The sequence below is a fragment of the Tursiops truncatus genome, chromosome 1 (assembly GCF_011762595.2).
Source record: "Tursiops truncatus isolate mTurTru1 chromosome 1, mTurTru1.mat.Y, whole genome shotgun sequence".
In the NCBI taxonomy this organism is placed as follows: domain Eukaryota; kingdom Metazoa; phylum Chordata; class Mammalia; order Artiodactyla; family Delphinidae; genus Tursiops; species Tursiops truncatus.
The window spans coordinates 134,525,986-134,536,770 of record NC_047034.1 but is presented as its reverse complement, the minus strand read 5'-3'; the positions used below and the strand labels follow the sequence as shown (position 1 = coordinate 134,536,770).

Genomic DNA, 10,785 nt, shown 5'->3' with positions numbered 1-10,785 from the left:
CCCCGCTTCACATAAATGAGTGAAAACAAGGAGATAAATGTGAAGGAGACAAGCTAAAATGAAGTAAAAGTTTTTAAAGCACATTACTAGTAGAATCTTAGGAAAACAGACTGTGTGCACATGCACACACAGCCAGAGCATAAGCCCTCTACAGACTGGCTATGACTATGTGAGAAAGTCATTTAACTCAGAGCCGCAATACTTTGGGATTAAGTCAATTGCCAAGGACTAAATGGGAATAGCACAGCTACTTCCAAGTATGGCAGGGATTCAAAGGAGATACAGCTCCTGAAACAAAGGTAGAGTTGTCCTTCTCCAAGGGAGAATTCTCATTTAGAGATAACCTGAAGTTGGTCCCCTTTCCCAACAACAGCAGCTAGTTCTAGCTTCCTCCCTCAGACCCACCCTCCTGCAGGGGGTTTCCAAACAATCTTATTTAGAAAGACCTGTGTTTACACTTGCCAGTTCAGGGACCTCAGAAACACCAGAGTGGCTATAGGAAATGACCCATCCTGCTAAAAAGTGTTAGAATTTGAAATAAGAAATCTGAGTAGTGGGAAATTAGAGGAGACCAAAGTGATATAAACCTGGAGCAAGTTTTCACAAACTCCATCTTTTGGTTTGTGCCTTTTTTATATTTTATTACATTCTTTTTTTTTATTTTAAAAATCACAACAACATTATCAAAGACAACCTATATACAAACATTTTACAGAAGAAACATTACTAGTATCAGCTGTAATAAGGGCAAGTTGAAGAACAGATGCTGAGTTTCTGGGCCAAAGTCTGCCGGCAAACAAAGACATCTAAAATGTGTTCAGGCAGCTGAAACAGGCTTCTTTCCCGATGACAAGCATGTGTGGTCGGTAATATCAGTACAAACGATGGTAAATGAGGATACTACACGGGGCCAAGTTGCGAACTCCTCATCAGGAAAGCCACAATGCAAGTGGCGCTAATCAAATAACTTAAACCCAAGACAGTAAAAGCGCTGTTGCCCATCTCGACGCATTTAGCCTTCAGCATTGATTTTGCGTCACTTGTAAACGAGGCTGAGTTGTCCTACAAACACTTGACCCTTATACATAACCCGATGCCAAACTTCCCTTAACCCTTCGAGTCAGGTTTCTGGTTGGACAGAAAGGGGAGGAATTTTAGAAATGCTTCCTTCAGGACAGAAGTCAGAAAGAGGTGACCCAGAGAACAGGATCTATTAAATTTGGTGGCGGTGGGGGGAGGCAGGAATTTGGGGGGAGAAAGGCCTCCTTGGGGCCAAGAATCAAGAAGCGTGACTCACTTGGGTCTGGGACCTTGCTGAAATCCGATACCCTACCCCACCCCACCCCAGCCCCGTCGGTACCTACAAGCTCGGTTCCTTTCTCATCTCCCCCAGTTCCTTGATCTCCACCTTCTTGTACTTCCCCAACTTCCTCCGGTTGGTGATTACCAGGACGGCCACGCCGGCGACCAGGGACACCAGGACCACCACGATGACGGCGATGAGGCCGCTGGTGAGGCGCTTCATGGAGAACTGCGGGGACTTCTCATCCAGGTAGTAGATGAGCGTCCGCTCCAGCAGCAGGGGCTCTCCGCGCACGCGCACGTCGAGGCCGCTGTGGCCTGGGAACAGCGACTCGCCCTTGATGTCTCTCTCGAAGTAGTAGGCGGCGTCGGCGATGTCCACATCGCCGGCGACCTTCTGCGACGCGTTCTGCTGAAGCTCGATCTGGATGGTGGGGTGCTCGTAGTGCACGGCCGCCACGAACTTGGGGTGCAGCAGGTAACGCTCCCAGAAAAGCCGCCGCACCTCGGCATCCAGGTCTGAGTGGTTGAAGGCGCGGACGGCCGGGCGGCGGCGCAGGTCGATGAGGATGTGGTGGGTGCGCACCAGCTCGTCGCAGCGCAGGCTCAGGTCGCCCTTGTCCGTGCGGCGCACGCCCACCGAGTTCACGCACCAGCACACAGACGTCTGGTTGCACTGGCGCGCCTTGAAGCGGCCCTGCTGGTCGCAGTCCGGGTCGTACAGGCCGTCGTTGTCCACGAGCGCGTGCTCGCTCGGCTGCACCAGCGCGCGGCCGCTCTTCTGGGCGCTCATGCGCGCTTTGAACAGCAGGCACTTGGACGTGAGCGTGGAGCAGTCGACCTCCAGGCCCGAGCCGAGCACGCGGCACTGGCAGCGGCCGTCCGGGCCGCTCCGGTTGCACACGGTCATCTTGTTGGTGGGGCACGTGCAGTTGTCCTGCGCGGCCGCGTGGCCGATCAGCGCCGCCAGCAGCAGGAGCGGCGGCAGCAGCGACGGCCACGGCAGCGCGAGGCCCGGACCCCGGGCCATGGTGGGGTGGAGGAGCGCGGACGGGGCGCGGGCTGGTGAGGGCTGGGGACTGCGCTGGGTTCCGGCTCCGCCGTCTGAGACGGTCTCCAGGCGTCTGCCGCCCGCCACTCCCTCCCGCTCTTATACTCCACCGGACCTGCCTGGCTGGTTCGGCCGCCGACTCACCCGCTGGTATTTGGGTGATACATCCCGCCGCCCCCCATCCTCGTCTCCGTCCCACGGAAGGCCCAACCCGCCCTGCGCAGCCTGCGGCAGGATCAGGAGAGCGGAGGTTGTCCCGTCTCCTGTGGACCGAAAGCCCGGGAACGGAAAACCGATACTCAACTGACGGCTGCGAGGACCCGCCCCCGGCCCACCCGGCCCCACCTGCGGAGCGACCCGCCCTAGGCGCGGCCTCCAGCCGAGGACCTTGGGCGTCTCGGCCGCTCTCCGGGGCTGGAATTCTCAGAAGTTGTACTGAGAGATATGGCGTGGGACTGTCACTCTTTTGTCCCCCTCCCCCGCTTTTCTCTCCCCCCTTCCCAGCCCTTGTCCCTACTTTAAGTTCTTTCACTTCCTCGCCTCTTTCCCTACTTCCTGTAATAGCACACATTTATATAGTTTACAGTTTGCAAATATTATCTTACCCTCACATCAGGTCCCGACCGGTATGCACTCTCTATCAGACCCATTTTAAAAGTGGTGTGGTTAACTTTAAAGTCTCCCAGCCATCAATTTCCTCAGATTCCTCGGAGGCGCGGTTGGGACTCTGCCTGGCTGTTCAGAGACCTTAAACAAATGCTTATGGAAAGGGAGTGGTGCAAAATCTGAAGAAAGGTTAGGGAGTCTTGCCGTTACCATAGCATGGGTAAAACCCAGGTGGCCTGGTGGCCAATGTATTAGAAGTTCTGTTAAACACCTTCTTCCCCTCTCCTTCACACACGCAAACCCGGAATATTTACGCATGTACTCAGTATAGGGAGATGAAAAGGAACAAATTCTTTCAAAGAATCAGCAAGGCTATAAGGAGTTCTTTGTACAATTTGATTCTAAAAGAGCAAGTCATTGCTTTCTTTCACTGTAACCCATATAAGTAGCTGAACCACTGCAAACAATGAAAGGCTAGAGCCCGTGGGAAATTGCCTCTGTGTGGCTGTTTCCATGGGATGGAGGAGTTGCCATCTCTTTTTCTGACTCATCGAGAAAGTCCAGGGTTTCAAAGCTGTGGTGAAATTAACAATAAATAGCAAGATATAATTATTCCTGGCGAAAGTACATTTTATATGTTCAGCATTTAAAGAACACCAGCAGTGGTTCAAGGGTGTTGTTTCACAGCTGAAAGCCAGCCAGGCCTCTACCCCATTAATTTTCTAGCAATTCCTGAGGCGGGTAGGTGGATATATATCATTCTGCCTTTACAGGCAGAGAAAGCAGAGACACGTGGGGGGCAATTTCTTACCCACAAGCACCAGGCCTTGTGGGAACCCTCCTCTGCTGTCTACCCACACTGTCTCTATTCAGGTTCTTGAACCAGGAGCCTAGTCAGTTTTCCCCTCTCCAACACACAGTCCATCCTGAATGAGAGGAGGACTTCTAAGTCACAAATCTGTGCCCATCTCCTCTCTGCTGAGAACATTTCAGGCACAGAGTCAGAGGGGCCCTTGGCTCTTAGGATAAAATTCATACTTGTTAAGTTAGCACACAAGATCGTATGTGATCTTGGGCATACTTCTTAAGTTATATTACTTAACTTCTCTGTGCCTTAGTTTCCTACCCTCATCTGTAAATAAAATGGGATAATAAAAGTACCTACCTAACAAGGTAAGTGTTAGAATCCATGTAAATGAACCTAAATAAACCGCTTAGAACAGTATCTGCACTTGGTAAGCATAGATAGGTGTTAACTGTTTTGGTCACCACCATCGTCACAGTCTTTATCTGGCTTCATCTTGCCTCTCCTCTTCATCTTGCCTCTTTGTCATGTTTTCAAACCTTTGTAAAGTCGTCTACCTGGACTCTCCCCTTCTTCACCTATTTAGTGCATAATTTTGTGCTTTTCACTCAGCTCTTGGGTCACCTCCAGGAAGCCTTCCCTGATTGGTCCTCCTATTGCACTCAGGGCAATGCCCCTTCTCTGTGCTTTCCTAATTCCTATAACACCAGAATGACAACACCAACTTTTCTGGGCTTCTGGCCTCCCCTCTAACATGGAGATAATAGTAATCCTCTATTTCATAAGTCATTCTGAGAATCAAATGTAAATAGATGAGATGGTAGATGGCAAATCTTTGTAAACTGTAAGACACTGTAAAAATAATACGTTGCCTTTTTACTTTTTAAATATCTATCCTATCTTCTCACTCTTCCAGCTACTGACTAGGTAGCCACAATCCTCTATAACTGAGAGCCACCTGCTTGATATTCCAATGGGTCCTAGGCTGGCAAAAGGAAAGCTGATGGGGAAGGGGTCTCAGGGATGAGGAACGTATACAGTGGTGTCTACTTAGCTAGGACAGCCCCAGTGCCTGGGCCTTACTTGGGCTTGTGCTCCGCGGTCTCCAAACCTCTGGATTTTCTAGCCACGTTATGCGTTGGGAAGAAGGGGATAAAAGGAACTCGTCCTCACTATCTTATGTGCAAGATGGAGAGAAGCAAAGATGACCTCCCCTCCCCCACACACACACTTTCTTAAATTTTGTGGTTCTGGCAGACTTTCTCCAACAGGTACACAAATACCAAGATGAGTTTATTAAGAGCAGCCCCAGCTCTGATTCTCCCTTCTCCCTTTGTCAGTTTCCTGCCTAGGTCTGCAAAATATCACGTGTTTTTGTGGTTTTTTTTTTTTTAATTTTTAAATATTTAACAAAAGCATGCCATGAACTCAGGCTTCTCAACTGTATATCAAGGGCAGGAACCACATCTGAGTACTGTAGCCCCAGCACCAGCATATATTAGGCATTCAGTAATATTTATTGGTTTAACGTTGAGTTGTGCCCAGAGTGTTGTAGTATCAATATACGCTCCTAGGAATGTTCAAGTTGACCATTTCAATAGTTCCCTTCTAGTGCAATTCTCATCACCTACCCCAGCCACGAACCTCTATCCCCACCATAACCCACCTTTCAAACACCCAGTTTCAAGGAAGACTGGGTAATGATACATGAGTGTTATTTTTGCTCTTATGCATGATCCTAGATTTTATTAGCTGTAGGGAGGAAGGATGTCGTCTGATGAAGGTTAGAGCAGACAGGGATTCTGGAGGCAAGCAGTGTAGAATGGCTGAAAGAAAATGAGCTTTGGGTCTAGTAATACTTTGCCTCAACTTCTGGTTTTATATCACTTCACTGCCTGTGTGTTACTTCATCGTTCTGAGTCTCAATTTCCTTAATTATAAAATGGGGATAATAAGGCCTACATTTCCCCAGCATCTGTGAAAAGGATGATTTCTCACCTTGTTCTTAAGAACATGCTTTTCTCCCATTGGACTTCATACTTCATCTATTCTTGTGCTCTGTTTTCTAAACTGGTGTTGATTATCTGATTTTCCTTGGTATCAGACCAATACCATCACATCAGTTTTATATTTAAGGAGGTGATTCACAGAAACAAAATGCAAAAATAAAAGTGCATTCGATTAATAAAAATAAAATACTTACCATCCATAATTATTTTAATGATTCAAGATAAAGAATATAAAATACCCAACAGAGTGTTTAGCATATACTAAATGGAATTAATCTTAGCTGTCATCATCAGCCGTCTCAGGAATGTGAGGTTGTTTTGAGATCATAAAAGCACAAAGCCGGTTATTGTGCGGATTGCTGACCATATGGTCCGAGGGGCTGGGTGTTAGGGAGGGTAGCTGCCCAAGAACACTTATCATTCCCCCGCCCCCACTGGATACAGGAATATGGAGAATATCTAGAGGCAGATAGTGGTTTAGCATTTCTACTCCCATTTTCTGTTGGAATACCTACAACACCCTTGGGTGTAGGCAGAGGAGATATTATTATCCCTATTTTACTGATGTGGAAACAGAGACCTGTGGAGGGGAAGAGAAGGACTCGTTCATGGTCACACGTTTATAAGTGGAGAGGCCAGGCCTAGAATCCAGGTCTCCTGACTGCAGATATACATATAAATTAATTAAGATGGAAGAGGATTGAAGGAATGGAGAGGTGAGACTCTCATCTCGTGTTCCTTGGGCTGTCTTTTACTAATTTTCTTTCCCTTAATTGTACAAATGCTTTTTAGAAAGTTCTGGTTCTGTGAAGAGCACAAAATAACTAATTGTGTAAGGTGCACCAGTGAGCTCACATCTGAAAATGCTGGGACTTAACGCCACTAACCACTAGGTCCTCTCACATTGGAGTGGAAGTAGTCCCTGATGTCTCCACTTTGCTGAAAAAACAGCCTACATTAGAATTCTGCCTGGCTATGGGCAGGTTCTTCACCTTGGTTTCCTTTTCTGTAGAAGAGGGGTAATGGTTACCTCTTAGGGATGTTGTGGGGGATTCAGCCGTGTAATGTCTGTGAAGCTGCCTTGTGCCATGTTGGGAAGAGCACTCACTCTTCTTTCTGGCCTGGCCAGGGCCAGCTTCAGGCTCTGTAAGGAGCAGCCATTGAGACAGTGGACAGTGCTTGAAGGCTGGTGAGGGTTTCCCTTCTTCCTCAGAGGGAGTTTGGAGCCCTGGAGGAATCAGGTGATCCTTCAGCCAGAATGTAGAAAATGCAGAGAGAGAAGGTGGCTGTGGTGAGCATTGGCTCGGGATAGAGGACAGAGGCCCCAAGAAACAAACCACAGAAAGAATGGGAAGTCAGCCCAGGGGCTGGAGACAAGGATGCAGAGAATCAAATAGACAAGAGGTACAGGACTCTATCTTCAATGTTTCGTTTCTTTAAAACTGTGACTCAAGTATTACAAACTATTAGGATTCAGAAGAGCCAGGCGACGGGAACACTCTCTGTATTTCCTTGTTTGCTATTACGAAAATGTTTATAATAAAAAATTTTAAATCAAGTTAATCCCTCAAATTAAGTTTTAGAGGAAATATGTGGGGTGAAGTTTCTGGTTTTACTTCTACTTTTTTTTTTTTTCATGACCATAGTTTCTCTTAATATGAACTAGCATTTATTGATCACCAACATTGTGCCGGGCACTTTATAAATACATTCCATATAATCTCCCCAACAATTCTACAAAATAAATATTCTTGTCCCCAATCATCTGATCAGGAAGCTGAGGTTTAAGATCACTCAGTGAGGAATCAGTAGAGGAGGGATTTGAACCCAGGTCTGGTGACACAATCATCTGCACTTTTCCATGGCACAGTTTGGTCTCTTGCTGAAAAGTGTTGAATGAGTGAGAGTAGTTTAAAGACGTCGGGATGGCAGACTGGGTGTGTTTTGGGACCTGGCTGCCTAGGGAATGGAAAGTCTGATCTTTTCACTTTTCTGGCAAGACAGCATGTGTCTCTTTGCACCTGCTCATTTTGGTGGGACTTCTGTTTTTAGGGGAGGTTGGCTGTGACGTCTATGGTTGTGCTTGGTTTTTGTAGTTCATCAGACTACCTGAAAGTCTGTGTCATGGTCGTTTCAGTATCTTCTGCACATGATCTTCTCGTCGTGATCTTGTCATGATCTCCTTGCCATGAACTGCAAACCATAAGTGGCTCCCCTCTCATTCTGGTCTCTTCCCGTAGGGGTAATTTGCTTCTTTCCCCAGGGCTTTATTACTGGGGAAAAGCTAATACAATACCCAGTAACTTTGTAATTAATCTCACTGGCTCGGACTTCCCTGGTGGCGCAGTGGTTAAGAATCCGCCTGCCAATGCAGGGGACACGGGTTCTATCCTGGTCCGGGAAGACCCCACATGCCGCAGAGCAACTAAGAACACGAGCCACAGCTACTGAGCCTGTGCACCACAACTACTGAAGCCCACATGCTCTAGGGCCCGCGTGCTGCAACTACTAAAGTCCACGCACCTAGAGCCCGTGCTCTGCAACAAGAGAAGCCACCGCAATGAGAAGCCCGCGCACCTCAATGAAGAGTAGCCCCCGCTCGTGGCGACTAGAGAAAGCCTGCGCGCAGCAACGAAGACCCAATGCAGCCAAAAAAAAAAAAGGTTAAAATAATCATCATCATCATCATCTCACTGGCTCTTGGGCCCATCAGTTTCCAGAGAGATTTGGCAACAAATGAGGAGAGATTGGGAAATCTTATCACAACGTTCCCCAGGCAGCCACGTTTCTTGAACCCCATGTTTATGAGTCATGGTGTTTCCTTTCCCTGAGCCGACCAGGTGATGTGTGATACCCCATAGAGGGGAGTGAAGGTGTGTGCTGTTTCTTAGCACTTCTCGCTGTTTCAAAGGTGAGGGCAGGTGGTGAGAGCACCCCACACTAACCTGCTCCTCTGGGCAGTCCTGGTCCAAGTGATGCTCCTTAGAATTATTGAAAAGGATCTCAGAGGTCATTTATCCCAGTCTCCCACCCAAAGAGAGGAATCTTTTCTCCAAATCCTAAACAGGTGCTTGAGCATTACTTGGGCTGATGAATCATCCATTCTTCGCCACAAGACAACTCACTCTAGACCTGAACAGCTTTATGAGAAAGTTCATCATAATATTTAGGAAAATTCTGTGCCTCTGTAATTTTTACAAACTGATCCGAATTTCCATTCCTAGAGCACTAAATAGTAAGATTTTCACCCTCCACTCAATGGTTCCTCAGGTATATATTTGAAGCCAGCTCTCCTGTCCCCCAGTTCTCTTCCTGTTTCCTTCTGCCTCTTCCCTTGCCTTTGTCTCGGTGAGACATCACTATTCCCTCATCCTTCCTCCTGTGCCGACCTCACACCCTGGGTTGCGGCGTTTCCACCAGTGCCCCTGTTCAGCAAATGATGTGTGTAACCGGGAGGCTGCCAGCAGAGGATCCCCAGGAATCTGTGGAGGAGGGCTTGTTCCTGTTGTCTCACCTCTCTACTCCTTTGCCCAGGAAGGTAGGTGTAATCCGAAGTATGCCTTACCCAGCTACCAATTTCCTCTTTTCTAGAAACACATGGTTTCTGGGCAATGCTTATAATATCTGCAATTTATTGAGAGCCTATTATGGGTCAGCTTCTGAACATGTGTTATCTTTATCCTTGCAACATCTAGGTTCTGTTATTCTCACTTACGAAAACTCAGGAAAAAGGGCACTTGCCCAAGAAGACATAGACAGTAAACGGCAGAGCTGGAATTCACATTCATCTTGTCTGGTTCTGAGATTCTGCTCTTTCTGTTACACCATGCTGTTACAGACCATGTGAATTTCCCAAACCCACAGGTTTTCAACTCCACCACACTTAGTGTACAAGTTCAGACTACATCCAACCTCTTGTTCTTCTATAGTTGCCAAATCGGGGCATCAAAGTCATCTCTCCTCTGTTGTTTGCACTTCTGCTCTTCCCTGCCTCTGTGGCTGTGTGTCTTCTAAAATTTTTTTAATTGACATATAGTTGACATACAATATTATGTTAGTTTCACCTATATTACATAATGATTTTACATTTGCATACATTGTGAAATGATCACCATGATAAGTCTAGTAAACATCTGCCCCCACACAAAGTTATTACAATATTATTTCTTATACATCCCCATAACTTATTATATAACTAGTGGTTTGTACCTCTTAATCCCATTTACCTATTTCATCCACCTGCCCCCCATCCCCTTTCTGGCAACCATTTGTTTATTCTCTGATTCTATGAGTCTGTTTTCATTTTGTTTTGTGCTTTGTTTTATTTTTTTTAGATTCCAAATATATGTGAGATTATGCAGTATTTGTCTTTGTGTGACTTATTTCACTTAGTATAATACTCTTCAGGTCCATCTATGTTGTTGCACGTGGCAAGATTTCATTCTTTTTTATGGCTGAGTAATATTCTATTATATATATACCCATATATATATATATATATATAAAACCTATCTTTTTTATCCATTTGTCTATTGATGGACACTTAGGTTGCTTCTATTTCTTGGTGATAGGGATAGAATAGGTAGTTGTGGAAGTCCCAGTAGGGGACTATAGATGGAGAGGGAATCCTAGGAAACTTTAGGAGACCACCGTAAATAAATGATCACTCAAGAAAGCTATTGGAACGTCGTGGAATGAAGCAGGCTTGTTTAACTATAAAGCCATAAATAAAAGCACGAGATATGTCCCAGGCCATTAGGTGGAAGAAAAATGTCACCACCCTTCTACTGATTTGAATAAGAGCTATGATAATCCTAGTTTGACCTCATAGGGTCAGACACTCTCCTGCCTGATAAGAAGGAGCAACTAGTGATGTAAGCCTCATGTCTATTTGAAGAAGACTTTTTTCCCCTTCCCCTTTCCTTTGACTATAAAATTGTAGCCCACTTAATCTTCAGGGCAGAGCTCCCTCGCCTGCCCACTTAAATCTCTTACAAGCGTCCTACATTAAT

The 10,785-nt window shown here is 46.4% G+C and overlaps 1 protein-coding gene across 1 annotated transcript; it reads right to left on the bottom strand.

Moving 5' to 3' along the window:
- Nucleotides 1-614: 614 nt before the first annotated feature.
- TACSTD2 (tumor associated calcium signal transducer 2) lies at nt 615-2,581 on the bottom strand. The gene has a single exon (XM_019942390.3). It carries the CDS (start codon nt 2,330-2,332, stop codon nt 1,361-1,363), a length of 972 nt encoding a protein of 323 aa, XP_019797949.1. The 5' UTR covers nt 2,333-2,581; the 3' UTR covers nt 615-1,360.
- Between the last annotated feature and the right edge of the window lie 8,204 nt (nt 2,582-10,785).

What these genes read in the sequence shown, in the direction of transcription:
- TACSTD2 (XM_019942390.3), bottom strand. Translation starts at nt 2,332, where the DNA reads ATGGCCCGGGGTCCGGGCCTCGCGCTGCCGTGGCCGTCGCTGCTGCCG.